General features: G+C 44.6%; 2 protein-coding genes across 3 annotated transcripts in view; one reads left to right on the forward strand and one right to left on the reverse strand.

The window, feature by feature from the left end:
• The window catches only part of SPO11 (SPO11 initiator of meiotic double stranded breaks), a 218490-nt gene that overhangs the window by 43084 nt on the left and 147457 nt on the right, over window positions 1–27949 (reverse strand). The window lies entirely within an intron of this gene.
• The window catches only part of BMP7 (bone morphogenetic protein 7), a 42990-nt gene that overhangs the window by 5587 nt on the left and 9454 nt on the right, over window positions 1–27949 (forward strand). The window contains exon 2 of the mRNA XM_032126848.1: window positions 18267–18459. Coding sequence (XP_031982739.1) covers window positions 18267–18459 — 193 coding nt within the window. The remainder of the gene's footprint in view (window positions 1–18266; window positions 18460–27949) is intronic.

Genomic DNA, 27949 nt, shown 5'->3' on the forward strand with positions numbered 1-27949 from the left:
ACTATTAAAGCCCAGTCAGAGCTGTTGACAGGCTCCTTTTAAATAGGACACTGTGATGTTTTAGTTTAATACATTCTGGCAGTGTCACCGGGGTTAAGGCTAATACTGGGATGTGTGGATCCTGTCATGTTATTGTCAGGAGGAATGCAGGGATTAGGTCTGAGAGTGGCGGTGGGTGAGTGGTGCAGCTGTGTACACTTATTATAAAAGATGTAAGTCCCACTGGTAAAATCAATATATTAAATTGCAAGAGCCCCTGTTTTTAATTAGTTTAAATCAAATATACGGTTAGTGCCATTAAGGCTGCTATCCTTGAACCAAGTGAGGAAATGCTAACATTTATATGGAAACTGTTAATTTGTGGTTAAAATGATAACACATTTAGTTTTATGCCTCTAAATTGTCCTAACTGGATGAATACCAGTGAGAAGTTGCAATGATGGATGAAGTCATCTGAGCAAGAACACAAGTAAGCAAATTTTGACAGCATGCCAGATAAAGAGACTACCTGTTGATATACAGCATTAAGAGACCATGATATTTTAAACCGTTTCCAGTGCTCCTCTCTAGGGCCTACATAAAAGTACTTTCATGAATTAATTGCATATATATCAAAAAATATATACCTTTACTATATATAAATAAAATATGCTATTTTATATATGTATATTTCTTCTCTAAATGGAAGAAACTTCTAAAGAAATGAGAGAGCTGTTTAAATTAGTTTCAGGATGAAGATCTTCCTTCACAACTGTTTGAAATAAAAAATAAATGAGACTACACATGAGGACTAATCACGTGGATAAAGTTCTGCACATGCTTGAGTCTGGAAAAATGGAAGCCCAAGAGAAAATTCTTGGCTAGGTCTTCTTTGGTGTAAATTGTCAAATTTCTACTGAAGCTGGCCCTGTGGTCTCATTTATACAACTCTACGTCCAAAGTAATTCCCATAAACTCCCTCTTGATTTACATGAGCACCACTGAGAGCAGAATTGGGCCAAAGAAGTGCCCCTGTGTTGAAATAACGAGCATGCAGTAGTTTCTGCTAGAGCTTCACAGAGTTTTCTCTCCTAATCTCGAAATTGTTTCTGAGGGAAGTTTCCTTTGCTGCAAACAATCAAAACATGGACCAGCTCCTATTAGTCACTGCTTATCATTATTAGCCCAATCCATGTTGTTGAACTACAGCTGAATTCCCATCCCTGCAACAAACAGAATTTAGCAAATAATGTTTGACAAAAATGTGAAACTGATATTTCTTAGTACAAGACATATTTCATACGGAGAAACTTCAGTGCTGAAAGATTCGTGGTATCAAAATATCTGAATCATAGTACAAATAAACAGCGCCTTGTAAAGGCTGCGGGGCCAAATTCCGTGCTGGAGTAATTCCATTGGAGTCAGTGGAATTGTGCCAGGAGATAAACTGCCATCTAGATTTTGTTGGTGTTGAAGATTTTGTCAGTAAAAATCTTTGCTACAAAAAAGGTTGCAGGTAGCAAAGTTTGAACTAATTCAAAAAGTCCTTTCGGAAATCCTTGCTTTATTGATGAGGACCACAGAGTTTGCTGAGCTCCCCCTTTATTTGGGTGTATGTTCTACAATTCCATTATTTATACAAAAATATACCTGGGTGTAATCCTCACACACTGTGCCTTACCCCTTCTTTTAAGCATTTGTGCAATCCTTCAGTGATCCAGACTGAGTGGATTGAATTAATGGCAACTTTAAAACTACAAGTTTTAGTGTAATTGCTTTATTGTTTTGGAACCAAGATGCTTACAATCCAGTTCCTGTGCAAACATGTTTTAATGTGTGTTAATGTGTTTCAAAACCAGACCCTCTCCGCAAAATTCTGCTTTTCATTAATTGACATCAGTAGCATGGTACAGTATTTCAAAGCACTGGCCAAATATAAACTGTGTTTCTAATTTCCTTACTTTCCTGTGTTTGGAATGCCAATGTTAATTTGTTCCCATGGAAGAGTGAGAGCTGCCAACCACAGTTTTATATAAATGGCTTTACAGTGCAGGGCTGCCAACATTAAATGATACTTAGGAATTTTCATGACATTTTATATTTAATACTGTGTGTGTGAGAGAGAGAAATTGAGGGAGATGTATGGGATGTTGAACAGCACAAGCTCTGATGATCAAGGGAAATGTTGAAGAAATTATCCTTTGAGGAACTGTTACTTAATGTTTCTTCTCATTTAAGATTTTTTAATAGTCTGTCAGATATTACATAGCATATTCCTTGTGCCTAGATAAAAGTTATTTTGCAGGGAACTTTGTTGCTAACGATCCAAACAATTCTCCCTCCCCCCCCCCCCCCCCCCCCATAATTTTAGTTATTTATTAATAGATGAGCAGATGGACTTTAGTTTATGTTGTTCCTCTCATCATTATGAACTAGATTGTAAGAATGTGATATTACTCAACATGAGAAAATGCAAAAGCAAGAAAAGCTGCCACAACTAAGGAACAGGGGAATTAACTGATTTTGATTAAACTGCCAACAGGTAATTTTTCTTTAGAAGAATAGGAGCAGCTAGATAAAATCATTTGCCTTTCTTAAAGAAAATCAAGCATTATCACAGCTTCTTTAGTGGTATGTCTGCCTTTGTACATAAACCAAATGTGAAGTTTCCTTTAAACAAAGTTTACTTTCAACTGATGATGGTAAAAACAAAGTCTGTTTATGTATTTCTCCTTTTATTCCTGGAAGATATTCAAAATACAAATTGTTAATGTTTCAGTAGATTCCTCTTAATGAGTGCTATGGTTTATCTCTCCATTTCCCCAGTTTATTGGAACAGGTGCAGTGTCTGCCCTCCGTGCCAGCCCCGTGCTATACCAACAAACAAAGTGTTGTTTTGGTTCACTGGATTTAAAAGTCTCCTGAGAATAAAGAAATGAAAGAGAAAGAATTTAGAAAGTGCCTAGTGAAGGAAAGGCACTTCAAGTAATGTGCTTTGTCACTCAAGTCTTCCCGTAAATTACCTTAAAGTATTTCTAAACTGTTTGAAAAATATTATCCACAGAGGATTAAGTTTCTGTTGCATCTCGGAGGTCCCACACTATTCTTTATCATCTTTATCCTACCACAGTAGCTTCCAAGTTAGTGTCTCTTGTTGTCAGGTTGAATTAAATTTTACAGGAGTAAAAACTCTTTTTTCCTTCTCTTAAAGTGGAAGAACTGTGCATTTTCTTTTTTTTTTTTCAGTGTTTCTGCTTCCACCTCATTTAAGAGATACTGCAAATAGGCATCCAAGTTTAAACAAGATTATGTTGTAATTAGACAGACAAACTCATAATTATTTAAGGGCTAAACCAACAACAACAACCCTTTCAGGTTCATTTTGACAGTGTTTATCCAGTGTATCTGGAAAGGCTTACAATTAAAGTGCCTGAAGGGTGGGGATGAGATTTTTCAGCATGCAGTCAGTGCTATCGGGTCCACCTGGCCTGGGAAACTATGCAGGCTTTGTAGTAGAGAAAATCCTTTAGCTTAGATCTTCATGGCAAGCTCTTAAAAGCTACCTTCCTTTAAAAAAAAACAAGGAAAAGGAGGGGAGAGGGAAGGTGCCGCTTCCCCCTAAGCGATAATTAAGGCGAGCAAGAGCTCTCTCTGTGGTGGGGGAGCACGATGGGCCGATAATCTCGCAGAGCATCACTCTGTAAGGTTTTCCCTGCTGTACACAAGTGCCTTTCAAATGAGCACAGAGTTTCCTCTCGCCGTGCTGCAGCCTCCCAGCGCGATGCTGGCCTGGATCACACCTCCACACAGCCCCACTGATGTCACCCGCAATATCCTCAGCTGGAGCAGCCTGGCCCCAGGCCACCCCGGCGGTGAAGTCACCACCCCTGACACCATCCGAGGAGCTGGCACAGCGTCCTGTGCCCAGCCTGGGGGGCTGTAAATCAACCTGAGCTCTTGACTCTGTCACTGGAGCCCCTGGGCCAAATCCTGCCCTTGGCCACCGCCTTGCCTTGGCACTGGTGGGGCTGCCTCGACTTTACCAATTGTTCTTCCCACAGCACTGTGGCTGTAAAGCTTTTAAAAAGAGACCAGAAGAGCTCTGGGAGAAGTACTAAAAAAATGCTCATAAAATAATACAGTATCAGTAGTTGGGAGTTTTAATTATGATGGAGAGAAGAGTTTCTTCCTGGGTGAGGACTGGGAGTAGGGCTGGTTGTATTTCCCTGTGTTGGTACCTGGAGCAGCCTTTGACTGTAGTGAGTCCTTTGGCACCACAGGGGAAAGCAAGTTCAGGTCCATCATTTAAATGGAAGATTAAAAATTACTGTAATTTAGAAATTTTGAATTCTGGTGCTTACATTTGAGTACTGTTCTTTTGTATCCGTATTTTAGCAATTTATTTACACAAGACAATTATCTGTAATGCCATGAATGATAACCAGTCATCACTAAGAGGAATCAATTCCTAATTGTGTTTGTTCTACCCACAAGCTGCTCTTCCCCTGGTTCTCAAGGTTAAAACTTACTGCTGCTTCCATCACTAAAAATATTCTGAACAATTTAATCTTGCTACTTTTATTTGTTTATTACTCTGCAGTTCTTATAATCCCACAGGGACTTTTTAGATGTTAATAAAGAGTACTGTACATCACTTTTCCTGAAGCTTGTGTGGCACTATAAACATCATGCTGAGTTTAAGTTCCCCTTTCTGACCATATCCTTAAAAAATCCAGCACTTGTTAAGAGAATGGAGGGGATTTTTTTTTCTTTTCTTTTTAACAAAAAGAAATAAAAGGAGGAAAAAAAGAGAAGTAACTTTAGCCTCACAATCTGCTAGCTACATAAAGCAGTAAATGTTCAGTTGAGGCAGGGAAAAACCAGAACTGCTAGAGACTGGTTGTTTCCTTTTGGAGGAAACAATAAATGTGCCCACTTGTATTTTAACAACATTACTACTGGGCCCCCTAATTAAACAAATATACTTGTAATAAACTGCAGAAGAGAAGAACTGAAAAAGAATCATTCAGCACAGATCTTTCTCCTCAGCTCAATAAGAAATTTTTGGGTAACCACTCTTAAATCTTGGCCCAAATCAGGAGATGAAGATATTTCAGCACTATGTGATGAAACATTTGTCTCCTGAGACAGGTGAAAAGGAGAAGAAAATCAGACACGTGGTGTAAAACTTCCCTCATTGGTGTGGACACAACTTTGACCTCTGAATACAATAGTTCCTGCAATCCATGGCATGTGCTGTAATCAAATTACCGGAATATTTGAGTCCATATCCCTGGAAATCTCTGACCATTCCACTGCATTAAAGCCTGACACAGGGAATACAGAAATACACAAAAGAATCCAGAACGATGCAGAAATGCATTGAAGCCAACCCCAAATATTTCCTTAGCAAACAGTAACTGTCATTTTGCTCATTAGTCCACAGCTGTGAGATGAGAGCTGCTTCACTGGAAATACTGCAGAGGAGGGGGGTAAATCTAAGCCTGTGTGTCTGATACACTGCAAGTCTTTCCTCCCCGGGTTGGCAGCTGTAATCCAAGTGAGCAGTGACTGGTAGGCAGGAGACCAAGCTGGAGAAAAGTGTTCTGTGCTCCTGCTCCTTCAGAGATGCTTTCACAAGCCCCACACCCTCATTTCTGTGCTATTTTCACCAGTTGCACGCAACAGGACCCGAGCTGGGCTCCCTCCATTCACACCAGGGCGTATTTCAACAGCTGATCTTTCACCCCAGAACTGCAATTGCAAAATTGCGTTTGAAGACACACAAAAACCAAAACAAAACAGAAAATGCTGTTGTTAGGGGCTGACTCAGGAGGCCTGGATGGCCCAGCCCTAGTGAGAGGCTCAGTGTCAGGAATCCAGCAGGGCTATGGTATGCAGGGCTAGGTGCTGCTGATGTCACTGATGGGCTTATCTTGTACCAAAAGAAAATTCCTCTTGTATAATAGGGATCGTGGGTGGGAATTAAACTGCAAATAAATCTCTGCCTCACCTTCAGATGCCGTTGTGCCTGGGGCATGGGCCACCAACGTTTAAAGTGTAAAGGGGACAGACACGTGCACATGCTCTATACATGAATATGTACATCTTTATCTTCGGAGGACATTCCTGAAATAACAGTTTAAACTTGCCATCATTTTGAGATGCTAACATTTTGCCTCTGCAAACAGGAATATATGTGGATGCCAGCAACTCACAGGTCTTTAATATTCATAGCTCTCAGGGCTGTATAGAGTTAATAAAAGAATAAACAGCTGCCTATTTCTCAATAAAATAAATGTGTTGCACAGCAAATATTCCTAGAAAGCAGCAGGCTCCTATGCATAAGCTATGAGTCCCATCACAGGCTAAAGGACAGCGAGGGGATGTGTGGTGCTGGCAGGGAGGGTCATTCCAGGCAGTGACCTCCTCTCCAGGTCCCATGTCCCAAACCCAGTGCCCCACCTGAGCTCGGCTCTCTTGGCAGCACAGAGGAAACATGATGATCTCAAAGAAAAATGTGAACTGGGTCATGAAGTCACACTTGCATGAGGAAGGGCACTCCACAGTATCTCTGTAAGCAGCAACTGGAGTTTCTAATGGTTATTTTCCAAAACATCCCCCCAAATACTTCACTTCTGTATAATACTTATAAACTGCTAATACCCCTGGACCTCCCACATACAGAACACCTGAGAAATAGGCAACGGTTGTAGCAGCCTGGGTGCAGGGATTTCCCCTCTGGGGCAGCAGGACCTTTCCCCTCAATAGTTTGTTGTCCCCTAATCTCCCAGCTCTTGCCTGGCCCAGAGCTGCAGATGTTTGCTAGTGCACAGACAAGCTTGAAAGGCCCAGCTGGTCGTGGTTTTGGGGCACAGCTCAGTGTATACATTCCAAGTTGAGATTTTGCTGATCACAATCAAAGGCTGAGATCCTTATCTGATGGCTGTGTGCCTGATATCAGCTGCTTATTTTGTAATATGCCACAAACTGCTCTCTCAACAAAAGCAGAATCTGGGATTTCAGCTGAGAAATCCAGCAAGTCGTATGGGTTCAAACCTGGGAAACTGGTTTTTAATTATTTTCCTTTTATCCCAGTAAACCACAAGAAAGGCTGGATTCCCTGCGACTCCTGCTGTGCTCCTCGCAGGGAGCTTGTGCAGGTGTAGGCCCACACTCCTGCAGTACTTGGGGGGGGATGCTGGAATTGTTGTGGCAATACAATATTAAAGGAGGATTAATTAGATTTATGCTATTTATTTGGGCAGCTGCTCAGTAGATGAAAGGAAGTCTGATGCAAACGAAATGAATAAGCCTTTAGAGGCCAATGTCCAGTCACTTCTCCACTCGTGCCGCTCAGCACAGCTGGTGCAGAAATGGGCACATTCCTTTGGCAAAAATGAGGCATTTGAAGATTCCATCAGCTGAACTTTCTCTTTCAAGTGTTGCCAGTAGATGCACAATATATACATGTGCTTTTTAAAGACTTTTATTTTGAACTCAAGATGTGAATCTATGGCATTAAGAAAAGCAGAACGATCCTTTATTTAGCTGCACCTGCACCTTAATGCCTAATGAGTTTAGTCTGATGGAATCCAGACCTCAGCAAGGATTATAAATTCTCATTTGATTTCATTTACTTCTAAAATACCTTAAACCAGCTGTACTAGTCCAGAATCCAGTCCTCCTTTCTCTATCAGTTTTGCAAGTGTTGTTGAATCTTTTGCTGTCTTAAGTAACTTTATTCTATGTAATGATACTGCAAAGTAATAAGAAACAGCAGCTTGAAAAAAATCATGTCATAGAAGATAATTAGCATATAAGCTCAAAAGCATCAGATTATGAGCACAACTTTCGTGAAGTTCTTTTAGCCCTGGAAGGAAGATTTGGAACTCACTCTCCAGGCAGCAGAGGTACCTTTAGCCATTTCTGTCTGTTTTGTATAAGCACATCACAGATGCTCAGGCAGTCACCTTCCCAAAATTACTGACTCAGGCTGTTTATTATGAACAATATCTAATTTATCAAATACATTTGAAGACTTATTACTTTGCCCCAGTGTAGATACTGGAATGCAAGGGAAAAATTTGATCCTATTGCATCTCTGCATGGTCAAATCATTACATTGAACAGCTACTACAACATATTTTGGTTTTAATTTGCAGTAAAAATTTTTAAATTTTTTATTTAATGTCCTCTGCACATGCCAATTGCAGCTCGCGGTGCCTGTGCTCCCAGCAGGCTCCCATCTTCCTGCAGAGATGCTCAGTCCTTCCCTTGTGGGCTTTTTTCCCCATTTTAGGTTTGCCTGTACCAGTCTCTCACGCTGCCTCTTATCTCCCCTGGATGAATACACTTTATTTCTGACCAGATCTGTTCAGCCACTTGTCTCTCCCTCCGACGGCCTGGGGATGTGTTTGCTTTTGCTCAATGCTGTGTGTACACACAGTCAGGGCAGGCTGCTGGCTTTTGCATCAGTGATTTTTTGAGACCTGCTCAGTCTCAGAGCGGGTTGCAGGAAGCACCTTGGGCCCCATCTGCTGAGTGGCTGGGCTGGGGGATTATTTCTCTCAATAAACCTTATGGCCACTTAACTTTTCTCCCTCTTCGTGCTCTGCAACCTCTTCCTATTTGAGACACCCATCACCCTGCTTTCTCCTCCTCCAGACCTGCCTTTTTCTGTGCTGTGGCTGCCACCTCAGCCTGATCCTCATCATGATTCCTCCCCAGACTGCCACTATCTCTTGACCCTTGGATGCACTAGCAAAATGTGTGACTTGGAATTCACACCTAACTCTGGCAGGGAAGCTGGCCTGGCCAGATAGAGCTCCCTGATTCCACAGCACCAGGGAAGCAGCCTTGCTGTCCCCTGAATTACAAAGAGCCAGTGAGCAGTGCAGAGTAGCAGTTGTCTCTGCTCAGAGGGGGAAAAGAAAAATGTACTCCTGCATCTTCACATACCTCCCACAGCTGCATCCGTAGGATTTAGGGTTTAGGGGATGTGTTAGACAGCTGCATGCCTCTGCTCTCAGGCTGTGTTATTCCATGCTGTGCAGACAGAGAAAAGAAAGCAGGAGCAATGATGAGCTTCTGCCTGTCATTTTGCTCAGTTTGACTGCAGGGACAATTCTAGAATGGGGTGTAGAGCTGAGGCTGCCTTTGGGGGGCTGTGCACCCACCTCAGCCTGCCCTGTGCACCCACGGTCCCTGCAGGGGGCTGTGAGAGCCCCTGGCTTGGAGCTGCTGTCCAGGTGCATCCCATCTTTCAGGTACACAGAGAGACACAACAGGCCTGGTCTGTCTGGGGTAAATACCAGCCTCAGTTAACCCTGCTCCCTGTGCCAGAATGAGAGCTTGAGACATCTGTGATGGCCACAACAGTGGCTGGTTGGGAGGACACAGGAGGAGCCATGATTTGCAGCATCACCACAGTCCCCAGCTTGCCTCTCTGGAAATGAGCCACCCACAAGGTTTTTGCAATGGGAGAGCTGGTGAGGCTAATCCCCAGGTCAGCACTGTCCTGGATTCCCCCTTCGCTGCGAAAGGAGGAAGAGAAACAAGATTTGAGAGCCTGGTGAGGGAGGCCTGGCAGGAGATTTCCTTATGGTGGATTCCTGGAAGATGAAGGTAGAATTAGAGGGAGTCTGTCAAAAGGAACAACTGCATGAACTCCCATTTATTTCTTTTCCCTGTCACACCCCCAATTCTCCATTCCCTCACACCACTCAAATCCCACAGCAATGCTCAGTGTGTTACAGCAGCTGCAGATGGATTGCAGCTCCATGTGCTGCCGTGTTTCACGTGACAGGGCTGTGAATAAGGTATTCTGGAGAAACACAACTCTTCCCTGCTTATTTAACTTTGCTTTCCCCAGATACACATGCAGACACAGCAAACAGCACCAGGAGTCACACCACCATCGGTCTGTTTACTATTAGGAGAGTTTTGTGTTCGCAGAGCAGTCCCACGTGTAAATTTTTCACAATACCTTTCATCTCGTCTGGCTCTGCTTTCAGCAGAGAAACCACAGCGTAAGCGGGTACCCATCAGGGCACACTCGGGAAGGAAAATGGATTACCTGTGCATAACCTGCCCAGATACTTCATGGATGTTCTTTAAAAAGAAATGGTTTTACCATCCAGCATTCCCTCAAGTGTCTGCAGAGAAATCCCGGCAGAAAATGTCTCCGAATTCAGAAGGCAGCATGCACGATTCTCTCTGTCCTTTCCTTCCCAATGACTGTTTCCCCCTTTGCCATCTACCATACTTAGGAATGTTGACTTAAAAGACTCCTGGGTGACACATGGGGCGAGAGGATGTGGTGACTCACAGCATCCTCTGGTCCCCACACCACATTCCGTGGTGGCACGTGGCTCCCAGGGGAGCAGGTGGCTCCCGAACTGCGCTTCGAAGCCCTGCCTGACGTGGGTACAGCACTGATCCCAGCACTGGAAGAACACCAGGAAGGGAGAAACACCAATTTCTGCTCTGAGCAGCCCTTGCTAGCTGAAGTTTGACTTAGTCAGGAAGAACTTGCTGCTGCTTCAGAGATAATTAAACCCATCTTCCCTCGCCCGGCTGTTTGCACACGCACAATGATACCATTGTTCCGAGTCATGCAACACATATGCTGACATTAAAGTGTTTAATCTTGTAGTACAGTATTCCATTATTTTTTGGACATCTGTACATGATAGAAAGGGTACGTATTAAGGGATTTGTTGACAAAGAAATGGCTAATGCTGATACATGTGTGGACTGAAAGGATCTTTCCAAGTTGTGTTCTGCAGTAGGGAGGCTGCTGCTTCCCAGTCCTGAAGCCTGGCACAGATGTGATATGCACTGCTGCTATTACCACTTTTCAATTTATAACAAGGAGTCAGTGTTTAGAAGAATTTTGGAAGCTCCCTGCTGGGTTTGTGGCTAGGTGGTCTTGCTGGCAACACCACCTCCATGCTGAAAGCTGAAAAAATGAAGTGATGGCTAAAGGGAGAATATTAACTCCAGAGGGGTTTTTTTCCCCTTTCGAAGGAAAAATGCTTACCCCAGATCACTTTGCAGAGTGAGCACTAAAGAATTTCCAGCCTCTGGGGTTGAGGATAGGGGTTTATGGAGCCTGGTTTTCATCTTACTTGAAATTAGTCCGTTAGTTCCACTCTCCACCCACAGATGAGGCAGGACTTTGCCCTGGCACACAGTGAGTTTACCATGCAAGAAAGTTTATCACCTTCTCCTCCCTCTACCTGGCTGTAAAATGGATCCATGAGCAGGGAGCAGCTGGGTGCAGGGTCCCTTCTGCTGAGCTATGCTCTTCCCTTGCCTTCTGCAAAGGGCACATGGGGACAGGGCATCAGGACAGGGCTTGGGCAGATGAGCCCAGAACCCCCCAAATATCTGGGGGTGCTGAGCCTGTGGCTCAAGGACAGGCTGTGTTTTTAGAAGTGGCAGGATGGCAGCAATCCCTGGTGATGGGGTGCATTAATGAGTTATGGGAAAACCACAGGCTATTTTTCTAGTAAACTTATCTCACAGACCAAAATCTAGCTGTATTTGTTTTTCCTTATGTATCTCCAAAAACCTGCAATAGCTTCTAGATGACTTGGAGAGCTGCAACTATTCCATGTAAAAGGTCCTCCAAATACTGTTTTTACCACTCTTAAAAAAAAAAAATCCCATCACACACCCCAGGACATTTGCTCTACTCCATTTATAGAACTCCCAATTTATATTCAACTATTTCTTCGAATATTTCTGTAACTGCTGCTTTAGCTGCCTAATGTCAGCATGTAAATCATGAAGCCGAGAGAATGAAACAAATGAAGACCAATCACAGAACTTCGCATTCCTAAATTCTTGCCATTATAAATTTCCTGCCACTGCCCCTGTAACTCTTGCTGTCGAGCACACTGAGGAGGGAAACATGTGCCTTCGCAGACTGTGGCCTGGCATGACATTATTGCAATAATCTTTATTATAGTCCCCCTTCTCCTCAGAAAAATATAAGGACTGACCTTGCATTTCTTGCTCAATCAGGCATCCTGCTGAGCCCAGTAGGCTCTTTCAGCTGCAGAGACCGCTGGATCCTTCCCCTAATTGGTTTCCTCCTTCTTGAACCTCAGCAACATAAGGAGAAAAGGCCTATATTTCATAAGTGCCATGGTTTTATCCACCAATTTAAAGACAAAGAAGCGCAATTTATAGAGGGAACATTTAATGCCTGTTAATTAGGATCCCATCAAGAGGTCTAGCATTTGACATCCCGAAAATTTACAGCACAGTTTCACAACCACCACAAGCCCCGAGCCCAAGGGGTGGCCCTGGCCTCCCTCCCGCCGTGCTGGGAGGTCCCTGGTCCTCCTGCCACTGCTGCTCTCGGGCACTGTGGGGAGCTGGGAGAGGACAGGATCCACCCAAAAGCTCATTTAGGGAAGGGGAAATTTTTTTGCGCTTGAATACACTTCCCAAGGGAGACAAGAGGGTGAGGCAGGAGATAGGAGAGGAGCTTCCCTTTAAAAGCAGTAAGAGACACAGGCTGGAAGGGCTGGTGGGGCCCAGGTGGAGCTGGTTCCAGGGCAGCTGATTTCTGGGAATCTTGGGCTCTGCACTGAAATGATGCAACAGAGTTTCTGAAGTTTTGGCTTCGATCTCGGGGGGTGGCGATGGAGGGAAATAAAGGTAAATTTTCTTGGAAAATTCGAAGAAGATTTTGCACTGCTGGGTGCAAATGTGTAAGTCAGAGTTTAGTTTGCTCTTTCATGGAAACACTGAGGCTGAGGTCAATCCACGGGGTCTCAGCACAAGCCTGGCAGCCCTCAGCCACCTCTGAAGAAACAGTGCCCACTTTCTGTAGCTCTGCAGCTGTCGGAGGGAAAGCAGATAAAGGCTTTCCTACTCTCTAAACTCACCACACAGGTAGACTCTGAAAATCTGTTAGATTTTAATGCCAGAGTGTGGCAGATTTTTTTTGGCATCCAAATCTCTGAGGGGTTTCTCAGGCAATTGCTGACGGCTCAGCAGCAGCCTGGCTGAGAAGCTAAGGGAGGGGGTGTTGTCTTTTGGAATCTATTTTCCTTTGACTTATCTTTCAGTCTCAGGAATTCAGGACCTTTAATCTATTTGAGATTAAAGTCCTTTACAAATCCCTTCTGGCCTTTTTTGGGAGTGAAGAAGTTACAGACACCCTACTGCACATTCCTTCTGGTGCCTTTTTCCATTGTAAATGAGAAACAAGTAGCTCTAATTGTTGTAAGCACTACAATAAATGAGACAACTGCTCTCAAAGTGCCTCATAAAAACAATTAACATATTATCAGGTGAAAGCGTTAACAAGAAAATTTAAGTTTTTACTTGTTTATATATTCAAAATATATTCTTAAGTGCATCACCCAAATGTGCCAAGGAGGAAGAGGTATGGAATTACCAAAGCTTTCCCAGTCTGGCAACCTGAGAACAGAGTCTATTCATCTGATGTTGACTTTCATTCTGCAAAAGAGTTTTTTGCATCTTCAGAAAACCAGAGCATAAAAATACCTAAGCACGTAGACTGGCCTCCCATGAAATCCATTGAAATTAGTGAAAATACTTCTATTGACTTCCCTGGAGTTTAGATTAGCTCTTTAATATTTCGGCAATAATTACTTTTTAACACTGTCATTCTTGGGAAAAAAAAAATCTTGCTGTGATTCCCTGGTCCTTTGCTCCGCACATGGGGCTGGTGCTCGACACCGTGCTGCTGTGCTGGGTTCCAGGGCTGAGCTGGGAAGGGTCAGGAGAAGTAACAACACTGCAAGCTATGCCTCAACATAATCCTCACTGTCACATGGCAGGCCTTGCCTACCAGCAATCCCTGAGACAAACCCAGAGGTCCAACCAGTGTTTGCAGAACTAGCTCAGGTTGGCTTTGCACTTGCCAGCAGTGATTTACAAAGGAGCTGAAGACAGTTGGGGCACTTGTTTCTAATCTCAACATACTTTGCTGTGGAAGTGACCAAACGTGGGATCCGTTTAAGTTTCCCAGCTTTATGCTGATTTGTCATTTGCTTTGGAAGTTTGGGCACAGGGGGTGATAAATCAGGACCACAAGGTTTTCTGTCCAACATTATTTTTTGGTACTGGCTTCATCTCTGTTGCTCCAGGTTCTAAATATCAACAGCTACACTTTTTTATCCCTGTATCCTAATGTTTTTAAGTGCTGTATCTTCAGCACATGTCAGAACAAGCACCCAGTATTTGTTGACATTTTATCTCTAGCTTTCCCATATTTTTGCATCTGATACCTGGCTGCTTCACACCTGAGCACATGTATCCATCCTGTTTTCTTTTAACCATCCCTGTCGTTGCACAACCATGTCCTGCCCCCTCTTGCATCACCATCAGGCCACAACAGAGGCTTGGAGAGACAAAGGACTTCAGAGAGCTGGGAGCCCTCTCTGTATCAGATAGAGCAGCACTCAGATCCTGCACAGATAGGCAAGGCCAGACTTTCAAAGGTGCTGATCTGACTTGCATATTTGCGACAGGTGTGGCCAAGTTACTGATAACCACCAGCCTGAGATATTCCTTGTTTTGGCTGCATCACCTTAATTGTCCCCCAGGATTTTTGGTGTCTTGCTTGTTTTCTCATGCATCTGATGTCCTCCTCCATCCCACAGCTCTCAACTCCCATTGTCTCCACCTTTCCCTTCCCAAAGGACTGTGCCAGAGGGAGTGTCTGATGATCCTCATCCACCATAGCTCCAGCTGACTGCCCCACTCCCCATGCCAAGAGTTACTTTACACCAGCAAATTTTGAACCCTATGTTAAATTAGGCCAGAATTTGTCTGCAGTGGTTGTGCCTCCAAAATGCAATACTGCTTCTAAGAGTGAGGAGAGCCTCATGTTTACACATGCATCACCTGTGAGTGACTTTGGATTGTTTTTTAAGGAGAGGAAATCCACTGTTTTCCCACAGTTAAGGCACACAGTCTGTTTCATAGCAGAATTATATTTCAAGGGTGTTCTTCCTTTTCCTATTTTACAACCTTTGATTGCACATCCAGAGCTTTGGCTTCCTCTCCAAGCAGCTGCCTTGCCAAGGCATTTGAATTGTGAGCTGGAATTTCCAATGTTTGAAATTAGCATCTGGGCTAAAACCATTCACCAAAGCCTTTGGGTAGCAGATTTGTGAGAATTCTGGGCCTGGGATGAAGATGAGTTGAAGTTCTGTGGGCAGAAGGGCTATGAAGCATATCCAGCAAATAGCCAAAATGCTTGATGTCTTTTAAGGGAGCATTTAACACTGATTTAACATTAATGGCTGACAAACAGCTGAGACTTAGTCCTTCAGGAATGACCAAAAGGTTCTTGTGTCATTGTGTCAATACGGATCGTGGATTTTATAAATCTAATGGAGGAACTGCAGTCACATTCAAAGAGCTGCAGCAATTCTCCTGACTGTTTCAGTGAACATGTAAAATACCACTGTTCCCCTCTGCCTTTTTTTTCTAGCACTCCCCCCACTCTCCCCCTTCCAACTCCTCAGGTAATTAACTGGAAATGACCCAGTTGCAGCATTGTCAAAGGTCTAACACCCATCAAACCCAGGAAACTCAGGCTCCTTGAATGCTCCCCTGCTTACCCTGTGCTGTTGTGCTTAAGGTATTCCAGGGGTCTACAAAAAGTGCTTGATCAGATATACTGTACCATATGTTCCCACATACCAACACACAGCAGCATGACTTAGGGATAGGATTTCAGCCTTCATAATGAAGAGTCTTACTTTTATGAGTTCGAGTCAGACCCTTAACTTTATTTTAACATAGATTTTGGTGTTTAATTATGTAATAAGATTTACTGCAGTCATCTAACAGATGTTGATTCAGGGTCAGTGTTTCTCATAAATTAGTTCTGAAAGGATTTGTTACTTCTGGGTCAGCAGATAGGTCCAGAGTGCAAAGAAAAAGGGGAAAAACAATAAACACTGAGTTGAAGGGTTTCTTGGGATTCTTTCTTCAGTTACATATCCACATATTTTCATGATCTTAATGACTATAGCCACAGGAATGTTTGCTTTAACACTAAAGATGGCTCAGGCCAAAACCCTATATCCAAACATCTGCAAAGCATGGGAAAGTTCAAACTTTGGGGCTCTTTATTTTATGACCCTGGCTGTTAATTTTTCATACTAACACGACACATTTTTTCTAGGGCTCAGCAGTGGGAATTGCTGTGAACTTTAGCAGCACCCCAAAAAGTTTCATCTTCATGTGCTTGTTGTCAGACCTTGTGCATAAAGTGCAGCTAAAGGCCAGTGTTGGTTGATGCAGTTGTCATCACACACATACTGAAAAACTGCACCCACCTTCCTCTGGAAATTCAGCCTTCCAGTGTCTTTGGAAGCAAATCATGTTTGTACATCCTACTGCTAACAGCTGCAACTAAAACCACACAGTTTTATACTCATTCTTCTACAGTTGTGGTTAAAGGAGTGATTCCATATTAAAGTATTTTTTCATTCCCTTTTAATTTAGGTGCAGACAAATTCCTTTAAAACTGAAATCATGCTCTTTATATCTTATTCTATTAGGAGTACTTTGGAGGAAAGGGATTGAGGCACATTTAATAGTGTTGCTAGCACGTCCAGGGCAGTTGTAGCCTGCCAAGTCTTCTACAAGCATGGGTGAATACTCACAATATTCCCCCACATCAGGGTATGAGACACTGAATGTTGTCCCTGAGATGTTTTAGTAGAGGTGCAACAGAGACTGCTCAACCTATAAAACCATTTGCTGAACTTAATCACCTTTGTCTTGGAAAGTTTGGAGGTTTCATACCTAAAAACTCCTCTAAGATGAATCCCAGCTGTGAGTAAGAGCTCTGAAGCATCTCCCTGAACAGCAATCACACAGTGGCAAACTGGACTCCTCACAGAAGGGATGTGAGAGAGGAGGAAGAGTTCATGGCCAACGGCTGAGCCTCGGCCAGCAAAGCAGCGCTGAACCTGCTCCGTGCTTGGACACAGCCCCACTCCCAGAGCCTCCCCACGCTCTGTCCCTGCCACAGGGACACCCTGGCCAGCACTGATCTGCAGTTGTACCATGCAGCACTGTAAATTTAAACAGCACTTTCCAGACTCAGGCTTGAAACTCCTCTTTTTCAGGAGTAATTCCCTCTAAGTCAATGGATTTACACAATGGATTTGCTGCTGCCAGAAGAAAATCAGGCCTGTAGAAAGACACACATTCTTTGCCAAGGAAATTTCAGAGCTAACTACTTGAATTGTGCAGTCAAGCTGCAGGGAGGTCAAGTGGACAGACGACAGGGCTGGGACATATAGGAAGTTCCTGGTTCAAACCTCAGCTCTTAAAATGTCATGCATTGTGACCTTGGGCGAGTCAGTTCATCCCCTTATTACCTCCGTTTCCCCCTTTTCTTTTGTCTGACTTGTCTGTTTAATTTGGAATTTGTTCCAAGAAGGGTGCCTTGCCTCATGTGTCGGGCTGGGGCAGTGACACCTCACCTCCCCTTTGCTGGAGGACTGGCTTGAAGTCTTTGTTTCCTCCCAACAGCAACCCCCTGCTTCCGTACCCACGAGCAGGGCTACACGAGACCATCAGCTGTCCATCAGGGGACAGGCAGACCTGTCACCCCGTGGGATAACACACATCCCAACACTAGCCTAGGAGGATCTGGCACTTGTTATTTCACAGTCAGGGCTGGGAGGTAGAAGAAGGTCCTCAATTTGAGCAGTTTCTTCACAGCCCTGATCACTAAAGATCCTTTAAAATGAAAGCTTTGACCCTACAGAGCGGAGCTGTGGGCTTGTGATGAGTTCAGCTGGCACCAAATGTGGGACACTGGCATGAAGAGCCTCAAGGGCTGGAATTTGTGTCTATAGCGTGTGGATATGTGTGTGATTGTCAGAAGCAGAGCCAGGCCAAGAACCAGCACTCCTGAAAAGCCCCATCTGTTTGTCTCAGCTCCTTCCCACAGCAGTTCGGTCGTTATCGGTGGCAAATGTCCAGAGTCACTTGTCACGCACAAAGCTGCCAAAAATCCTTGAAACACAATGGCCCCCTGTACCAGCCAACCATAAAATAGTTCCAAAGAGAGCCTGATAAACACATATATGCCTATAATAGCCCAGATATGGGCAGGTATTTCCTATGTGCTTTAATGAACTGAGCAGCCCGTGAGATGCTGCAATCAGATATTCCTGCCCTTTTCTGTTGTGGCAACTTGCGAGTGTGTTTGATGGCGAGGGGAAGGGGAACAAAGCAGGTGGCTAATGGGCTGTTTTCTGTTTCAGTGGAGCATGACAGAGAGTTTCACCATCAGCGCTGCCACTACCGAGAGTTCAGGTTTGATCTCTCCCGAATCCCGGAGGGGGAGGCGGTGACGGCGGCAGAGTTCAGGATTTACAAGGATTACATCCGCGAGCGCTTCGACAACGAAACCTTCCAGATCAGCATCTACCAGGTCCTGCAGGAGCACCCGGGAAGGTGAGCGACCCACAGAGGGACCCTGGTGAAAGCACAAGCACAGTTTGTTCCTCCAGGGAGTCACATCCAGTGCTTTTAGAAGTCTTGGTGCCATCAGCAGGAGCGGCTGGGTTTGACATCAGGGCTGTGCAGGGGATCCCAGCCAATGCTGCTGCAGCAGCCACACAGCTCCTGTGTGTGGTGACACGGGGACAGGTGCCCTGTGAGCCTCCCCGTGCCCCAGGGAGCACCCCCGGCACTCCTGCTCTGGCCTCTGGGAGCACTCAGTGGCTTGGCTGCGTGCTAGTGCAGGAAAACTATCATAAACCAGGAATATTTCAAGATTTCTGGAACTACTCCCCCCTTCCTCCTGCCTCCGATGGATCCTGAGGTGGCAAACCCAAATGCTTCCTTTGGAACTGTAGCTTAATTACTAGCCCTTATTATCATAGGCATCCGAGCTCCCTAATTAACAAAGACAGACAACACCATGCTTTTTATATTGACTGATTGTGTTGCATGTGCAAAACTACAAGATGAGCTATTAAATCCCTTCCAAGCAATTATTAATGTATGCCAAGCTCCCTGACAAATCCTCCAGGGAACTTGAATAAGAACATATGTTCAATTTTCTCATCTGGTTTTAGTTCCAATTAATCAGCAGTCCCAAACCACTTATCAAAGGCACTTAGTTTCACTTGCACATACTTCTTTCACGTACAAGTCCTACCAAAAGTGAGATTGCATTTATTTATGCGAAAAGTATTTACAGTCACATTCTAGTCAGAAGTTACTCTTTAGGACTACTAAATATGGGCTAATAATACTACAGTTCTAATTTAGGTTTATGAAAAGAGAAACACTAGGGATTTAAAAAGTGAAAAGTCCAAAAGGGTAAGAAAAAAAAATATAATCAGGACTCTGGCTTTATAGTTTTATAAGAGCTAATAAAAATGCAAAAAAATTGAAATATGTCAGGAAACCTTGTCAACTTTTTTTAATGGTGAGGATTTCTACTGGTTTTGCTGGATGGTAAAAATGTTTAACCACTGGTGTGTTTTCTTCCACATCTGAAATTCTGATTTTATAGCTTAAAACTTGCAGTTCTCCTGGCATTCCTAATGATGCAATTATTTGCAGTGTTTGGGGACTGTGTTAAAATTAATCTATTTTTATCAAACAGTAATAGTTCAAACTATGCATTTTAACCAGGTCTTCTTTAAATGGCAAGGCAACAAGCCAGAACTGTGCACAGGACCCCTTACATATCCTGCTTGCCATAAACATTTCAGCTTATTCTCTTGTTCCAGAGGCAGCAGCCTCCCTTTGATGTATTTCTTGAATAGATTGTTTAGGTAGAAGCCTGCAGGGATGACTTTCCACTCTTGGGAAGAGCAGAAACTGTAGATGTGTTGGCAGAGGAAGAGGCACCAAGCTGTGTGCCAGGGCACTGGGGAATTGCCAGAAACCTGGAGTAAATGACCTTCCTCATCAGGTGCCAGGGAAGTTCTCCCTCAGGTCCTGATGAGTGAGGTGCCCACTAGGAATCTTACTGACAGAGTCAGAATGAGATCTAATATCTTAATTTTACACTGGTGCATCCACAGGTTTGTTACAACTTTGTTTAGAGAGCGTGGCAAGGTGCTACTGGAGAGAGTTGTGTGTGGAGCAGCAAAAGCTTCTGCAAACTGTCTCCTCCACTAATTCCTATTCTTAAAGGAAAAAAAAATGTATGCAAAGGGCAGGCATATACATGAACCACTGTCTGGAAGAGGTGAGGAATCTTGCTAATTATACAGATGTTCCAGCCACAAGATTAGGTGCAATTTTACTGCATCATATTCACCACAGGAACACTATTTTTAATGAGTGTTCATGCATATCCTCCTTTTGCATACATTTTGGCACAGACTATGGCGAGTTTTGAACATTTTGTCCTGAAAAAATATTACTGTTGGTTTGGATTGACCCAAGGTAAAAATATTGTCACTAACATTTGTAAAAATATTTGCTCTTTTTCTGCATTTTTCCACTGACATTTTCCACCCGGCTCTGTCACAGCCCAGTCATCCAAGTCAGTGTGTCATTGGGCAAGTGGAGAAAGAAAACAAACTCTCTCCAGTGTTGATCAAAAACCACCCGTTCACTTTGATGCTTCCTTGGCTGTTTGTCTCATCCTGAGCCGCTGGAAAGTCAGCCCCATCTGACGTTGTTAGCAACAAGAGCAAAACAAAGCCAAACCCTCCCCCCCACGCAGGCAGGGAAACCTCTGCTGCCTTTGGGTTTCCTTCTCCCAGGGCTCTTCTGCTGACACAAGAGCACTGCGGGGATTGCCTTTGGAGACCTGAAACACGAGGGATTCTCCAGGCTGGTGCTGCTCCTGTGCAGCGCCTGAGGCGCAGCAGCTCCTGCCAGGCTCCCGGGGCAGCTCAGCATCATCTCCCGCACAGCAGAGAGCAGGACAACGTCCAGAGCCCCAGAACAGCACAGGGCGAGCTGGAAAGCCCAGGCTGAGGGTGACTGGGGAGATTTTCCTCTGTGAGGAGGCCAGGGGATATGCTGAAGGCAGGATTTGCAGTTAAACCACAGATGAGCCTCCAGTTTGGAGGGGGTGATGGTGCCCTCGGTTCACATGAACCAGAGGTATGAGCAGTTCAGCAGTTAATGACTTCACGAGTTCAGACAGGTTGGAGGTATCTAACCTCCAACATCTCTTGTGTGCACTTCATTCTCAGTGAAAAATACAGGCTTGGATGTTTCCAGAGCAACAGCTGCACCCCCACAGACTCTTCCTGAAATCCTGCCCCTCAACAGCACAAATGTTTGCAGGGTAGAAGCTCTCCCCCATCCACCTGCTCAACCTAACAATCCTGGCAGTAAAAATGGGAGCCCAGCCCTGTCCTTTGCAGCAGAGGAGATGCCACTTGGACTTTAACCACTAGAAATTATATCTCTGTCAGACTGAAGATATTGTTACAGGTCTTTGTAGGAAATCAGGCTAAATGATCAAATATCCTGACTTATCATTGCAAGGCAAGCTCTTCAAACTGGCAACATCTCCTTGATGAAAAGGCATGCACAGCATTCTTTAGGCACAGGGCATCAGTTATTCACTTTAGGCAAACAAGTACATTCATGAACAAAAATGTCCCAAATACCATAAACATGAAAACAGTTGACGTTTTAACTGGTATAACATGTCTAAAAGCTTTCAAGTGCATAGCTCAAAGTCCAGTGACTCATGTCCAACTTCTGTTTGGGCTTCGTGGCTCGCTCACCCGAGAGCATGGGAAGGTGTTTTACAGAGCCAGTGAGTGGCTTGAGAAGGGTGAGAGCAGCAGGGCATCCAGTCCCTGGTTGTGGTGATGAACCCTTCTCAGTGGGGGCTGAAGGTGGCCTTTGGGGAGCCAGATGCTGCTCAAGTCTCCTCCCTCCTGGAAAAAGGAGGGAGAGCAAAGCAGATCCCAGTGCTCAGTCAGGGCACCACCCTCAGTTTATTAACCTGAAGCTGCAGAAAAAATGCAGACGGTAGAGCTGCCCTAAACCTCAGAGCTGGATCCTGCTTTTCTGTCTGCACCTTTTGACGCTGAAATACCTCATCCCAGAGTTGCATCTCCTATTTCGTTGGATCCAGCACTTGCACTGCAGAGTGAATCCCAATCCCTTTGAAGTCAATGGGAGTTTTGTTACTGGAGAGAATAAAACCAGGTACTTGACCAGCCTTTGGTAATTGAAATGTAGTTGTTACACGTTCACTTTGTGGCCATTATGGATTTCACAGGCTTCAAAGGCAGTGATTTGAATGCTCATGTTACCAGCCCTACAGAAAAATCAGATCTTGCAGGATGCATTCCTGGGTCTGACTTGCAGCTGGAACGCTTTAGCTTGAGCTTCAAACTACACCACTGCTGCACCAGATCAAACCTGAGCCCCTCTCCAGACCCCTTTCTGCTGTTCATTGGAGTCTGGTTCCATGTTGTGGGTTGAAACATGTAATTCTAGTACCTAAGAAAGGCTAAGGCCCACCCAACCCATAAAGCAGATGTGCCTTCTTTTTGGAGCTTTTTTAAGTACCAGTGTGATTGTTCTGGGGATGGTGAAGCACAGCAGTTTGACTTAATGATGTGCCCCAGCACTATGACAGTATCTGCAAATACTGACAATTATTTTGATTATAGTTTTTTGATGACTTATCTGCAAGTCAGTTGATAACTACATTCATCTCTCAGCAAGTAGCAAGGGAGCTTCAGCCTGGAAATCCTGCAGCTCTCCAAGAACAGAGCTGTATCTGGTTTTCTCCTTCAGACCATTCCTAAAAGCCACTGCAAAACCTCTGACAAATCTTGAACTTAGCAAGGCACAACCCTTCACAGGCACTTGAGGAGCTGCAGGAGGCATTTTGCACACCCCAGTGGGTCCTTGCTGGGGTAAGTGATGGGCTAATGAACAGCCCTTCAGTGCTGAACAGAAGCAGCTGTATAGAAAGTGTCAGAGACGTGTGTATAACCTCATTTCTCTCAGCACTGTTTGTACAAGAGGCTTCATGTTTAGGAAACATGTTGCATCTCACTAACAAACTCCCATTGCCACTTTTAATCAGCCTTTGAGACCTAGATCTTATCCTTCTCCAACGCTGTAGGAAAGGCAGCATGGCTACTAGAAGCACTAGAAGAATCTGCTGAAATTTTAAAGTGAATTTAATTTTTCCCTAGATTCAACAGAATTTACACAGATCTGTCTCACTACCAGCACACCCAGTTTTCAGACCAGTCCTTGGAAAACACCTCCACCAAAATGTATTCCTGCTCTGGACATCCATTCACCTGGCAGAGCCCCTGGGCTATGTTTGGTTGGTGGCTCCTGCCCGGGGCCATGGGGAGGGCTTTTGTCAGTGGGGAGGGCTTTTATCAGTGGGGGGAGCTTTTATCAGTGGGGAGAGCTTTTGTCAGTGGGGAGGGAGAGGGATCCCAGGCACAGGGAAGGGAAGGTGTGGGAGGAGGGCTGCATCAGGTCTGTGTAAAGAGGGTGTTGCAAACGTGCCAGGGAGAGGCCCAGGGAGATCCTGGGGCCCTCTCAAAGTAGGAAAGTCTGAAAAATATTTTCCTAAGCTTGTCTTTGGACAGCTGCAGCTGACTTTAAGCAATGACACCAAGCAAACTGGAATCTGGATATGGGCAGGTTTTTAATCCAAACAGATGTCTTCTAACCCCACATCTCCTCTCACCCTCCCAGGATGCACTTTTTGCCTTCTCCTCCCTCCACCTGCTCAAACCTGGACGTGAATAACCCCCTTCCCTCCATGCCAGCTCTGTCCTTGGGCTGCCTGCCGGAAAACTTGCACAGTGCCTGTGACCCAAACAGCCGCTCTAGGGTTAGAATATGAGTCAGGAGGAGAGGATTGTGCTCCTGGCTTACATGCTGTGGTTTACATGCTGAATCAATGAGAATTCAACATATCCATGCCTCAAGTGTTTCCTACTTTAAAACAGAAGCAGGAGGGTTAACCCACACTTGTAAAGCCATTCAAAGGCTGTTGCAAGGTGTAACTGTGTGGTTACTGATAGGCTGGTAATTCCTGCAGGTAGCAGGGAGGGGTCAGGGCAGCACAAGAGCCAGGTGGGCTCTTTGGGCTGGGGGATTACCTGATGCAGGCAGGGGACAGCAGCGCTGCTGCCAGGACAGGGCCAGGAGAGCCGGGGCTCTGGGGCTGCTCCCAGCACAGGGTGCTTGCTGGTCACAGAAATCACCTTGTCTCGCAGTGTAATGGAAATTGCCAAGAGTCACCTTCACTGCTGCTGCCTGTCCTTTTTCCCTATTTTTATCCCACTTGGAAGTGCTCATTAGTGTTTACTACCGCTTGTCAACCAGCAGCTTGAAATAACAGGGCTGACGAGGGGGATGGGGACAGTGAGTGAAGAAAACAGACATAAAAGCGGGGACTGTTTGGCAAGAGGACTGTCCTAAAATAGTGTAGACCTTACAACATTATAGTCTATAAATGCAGAGTTTCATCTCCTGTTCTCTTGCTAATGAAATAGAGAGATATGATAGAATTTCTAGCTCTCATGTTTTCACTGAATCTTTCTCTCTCTTGTCCATGTTCTCCTTGTGCCCCAGCTCACCAAGGCAGGCAATTAGGGCAGGTGCTGCACTTCTCATTTTTGCATATGTTTCTAGTGTTTATGGCTTCAAACCAAACTGCATCCTAGAGACTGAAAAAGTTCCCCAGCAAAAGGCAAAGAAGCCATACATACTATTTTCACGAAGCTTCATGGTTGTTAATCCTTTCTCTTATTTTAGAATTGCTGTGTTGCAACATGGTAACTCCCTTACAATTTCCTTTCAGGATACTCTTCCCTGCCTTTTCTGTACTTGTGTTCTCTTATTTCTGTGCTCATCCCCACAGTCCTCACTTCTTCCAACCCTTTTCTCTTTCACTAAACATTTGCGATCCCTTTCCTTACCGCCATCAGCCCTTTGGCAGCTCAGCCCTTCCACCTCCATAGCTCCAGCTGCTTCCCAGACACGATCTCACATGCATCCTGCCCAGCCACCCTCACGCTGCAGTTCTCGTTACTCACCCCTGAGCCCAGAAAACAAGTTCACTGAGGAAGTCTCACAGACCACACAGCAGTTATATGACCTGTACACAAATTTTTGGGAGTTCTTTCTAACGGGAGATGACTCTCCTGTCTGGCATCCAGGGCCAGACACTACCAAAGACATTAGCAGGCAAATGTCAACCTCCTGTCGTCATCTCAGGCTCCACTGCGAGCCTGATAGTTGAGAAAACCGAGCAGAAAGCCCCAAATTTTATCATTGCTAAAAGCTCTGACACTCCCGCTGATGTCAGTTCTTTGAACGCTGAGCCATTTTGATGTGGTCTCGACAAAACATACTTGTGGTCTGGATCCAGACTTCGTAATTTATGTAACTCTAATCTAGACATTAACATTTCCATGTCCCAGCTTAATTTTTTGTAAAAGGAGGATCATGTGCCTTTCCTATCTCTTGCTCTGGTAAAAGGCTCAGTACAGTTTCTTGCATGAACTGAAGTCGTGAAATGAAGGGGCTGAATGCAGGGCCAAGGAACCAAAGGGGTTTTTTGCCTCCTCGTTGCAGTGCCATCATTCACATTGCTCGAAGAACACCCTCTGTGAGTACAGAGTTGGTAGGTGAGGCACAAGAGTGAGATGTGCACTAGAAACCTTTTCTCTTTGTGCTCAGATCTTTATCTCACAGCTGAAACCCAAACCAGCCACTTTAGTTAGACTAAACCAGCACTATCTTCTGTGACAAGTCATTAGATGGGAGCCCTCAGAGCAAATGTTGTTTAAGTCTTAGCAGAATAACATTTCTTTGCTGTGTTTACTATGTCTTGTCCAACAAGGATATCTCAAGGGCTGGCTGTCTATTAGCTGGTGATTTAGTGCTGTTTGCCCTGTCTTTGGAGAGCAGGACATTCTACTTAAAGGAGGTTGTTCTTTTTGAAAAGAACAAGAGGTTTCTTTTCACTGGAACAGGAGCCACAATCTCAGGAGCCTCTGCTTGCAACACCAGTGAGGTTTTGCATCCCCTCCCTGGCCACTGCTGGTGGGCCAGGGCGGAAAATGCTAATCCAGGAGAGCTTGGACTCCTCCAAAGAGCATCTGACATGGGGCTTTTTTGGGGTCCAAATGTTCCGAGTGTGTGTGGGAAGGACATTTCCCTTTAGTGGGTCCCTTTGATCTCTCTCACTTCGGGCTTCCCCTCCAGGCCTATTGTTTGCACATTGCTGTAACTACAGGAAAACAAATGCATTATACAATTTCCCAGACTGACTCACCCTGGTACTTGATGCCTCATGTTGTCTGGTTACCCCGATTGCATCATGTCAGCATGGGAAGCTTAAAGGCTGGTTTTTCTGAGTAATAATACTGCAGTTGAGCAGTAGCTAAAATCAAAAAAAATTACCATTATTGCTACTATCATCAACCTGCAAACTACAAGGGGGGAAAAACCAAGCAAGCCAAGTCCCTGTTAACTAAACCTTGTGTGAATCATGAGTTCCAGTCAGGGGCCATGCTTAAATAATGTAGTACGTGAGAATGAAAACCCTCTACTCCTGGAAACTTGGCCTCAGCCACTGGAACAGGCCAATCCATGCAACTCCCTCATCCCTGGCTCCTCTGGGATGTGTTTGGTTCAGTGTGTTGTAAACAGGGAAGGGTGGGAGGTGTCCTGCGCTGTGGGAACAGGGCCATTGCTTCTGGGTGGGGATGAAACCCCAGGAAATTTGTCCCCTGGTTAGAGTTCAAGCATCTTGCATTCCTGTAACTAATGTGAGAGGGGTTATCCGTCCTCTTTAACTTCAGCTTTCCTGGGAGCACTCGGCAAAGCTGACTGAGCTCCCAGCACCTGCATTGAGCCTCTGCACTGCTGCACCACAGCCCCTTCCTGAGCCACCCACTTTGGCTTCCAAACAGCCACTGAAACACTCCCACAGGATCCCCTCTGCCTCAGCAAGGAAGTGGTGCAGCAAGTCCTGATGTAGGGCTTCTTCCACAAACCAGAACTTTGCTGAAAAGCAAGTACTGCTTGCACCCTGAGCAGCACCAGCTGCGTATTCAGCCGTGGGGTATCCAAAGCTATCCTGCTTTAGGGAGGAAACAGAGAATCCTCCTCTTGCACACCCTGGGATGTGTGCTCACGCGCTCTGCAGGAACTCATTTCACAAATTTAATTTCATGTAAGGCAGCACAGAGTCAGAGGTGGGTGCTGACATCCCTTAGCTCACGGAGGAAAGCCATCATCTCTTACACACAAAGGTTGAAAGGGAAGCTAAATAGTAAAAGCATTGCAAAAACCCTTCCTGTTCTGTGTGGGACAAAAGCTTCTAATTTCTTGGTATCTCACAGAGAAAAGAATCATTCAAAGCTGTGAGTCAAAAGCCTTTGTGCCAACAGCTCTCCTCAGATTCAGTTCCGATCACTTGATGTTTCGTTCCAACAAGAGGCACTGTGTAAGCTAAGCTAAATATATATATTTGCACTGACAAATCCATAGTGACAAAGTTCATAAGACCTTCTTTAAAGCTTTGAGGATGTGATTAAAGGGTTTTTCAAGGATAGTTCTTCATTCAGAAGGATATAATTACAGTTGAACAAGTTATCATGTTTGTTCACTGTAGGTACAAAAGCAGCTCTTACAGGACTTGTCCAGACACTTCCACCACGTGTCTTTGTTCTTCTTTTAAAGTAATTTTTTATAAAAGAACTGCAAGAGTATAAATTTTTTTAAATCTGAGTTTTATCTCCTTCTTTTCTGATAAGAGAAGATTCCTTCCTCTACAGAACCTGTGTTTTCTCAAAATTTAATTCTTCAGAAATTTGCCAGGAAACATCTTGTAAATCTGAAATAATTTCACCTTTTTCAAAAGGATAGAATCCTCTCTATTTAGGATCTTTTTCATTTTCTGATATTATTTCTTCAGCTCGAGTAACCCAGCAGCAGCCTTTAAAAAAAAAAACCC

The sequence above is a fragment of the Corvus moneduloides genome, chromosome 17 (assembly GCF_009650955.1).
Source record: "Corvus moneduloides isolate bCorMon1 chromosome 17, bCorMon1.pri, whole genome shotgun sequence".
Classification (NCBI taxonomy): domain Eukaryota; kingdom Metazoa; phylum Chordata; class Aves; order Passeriformes; family Corvidae; genus Corvus; species Corvus moneduloides.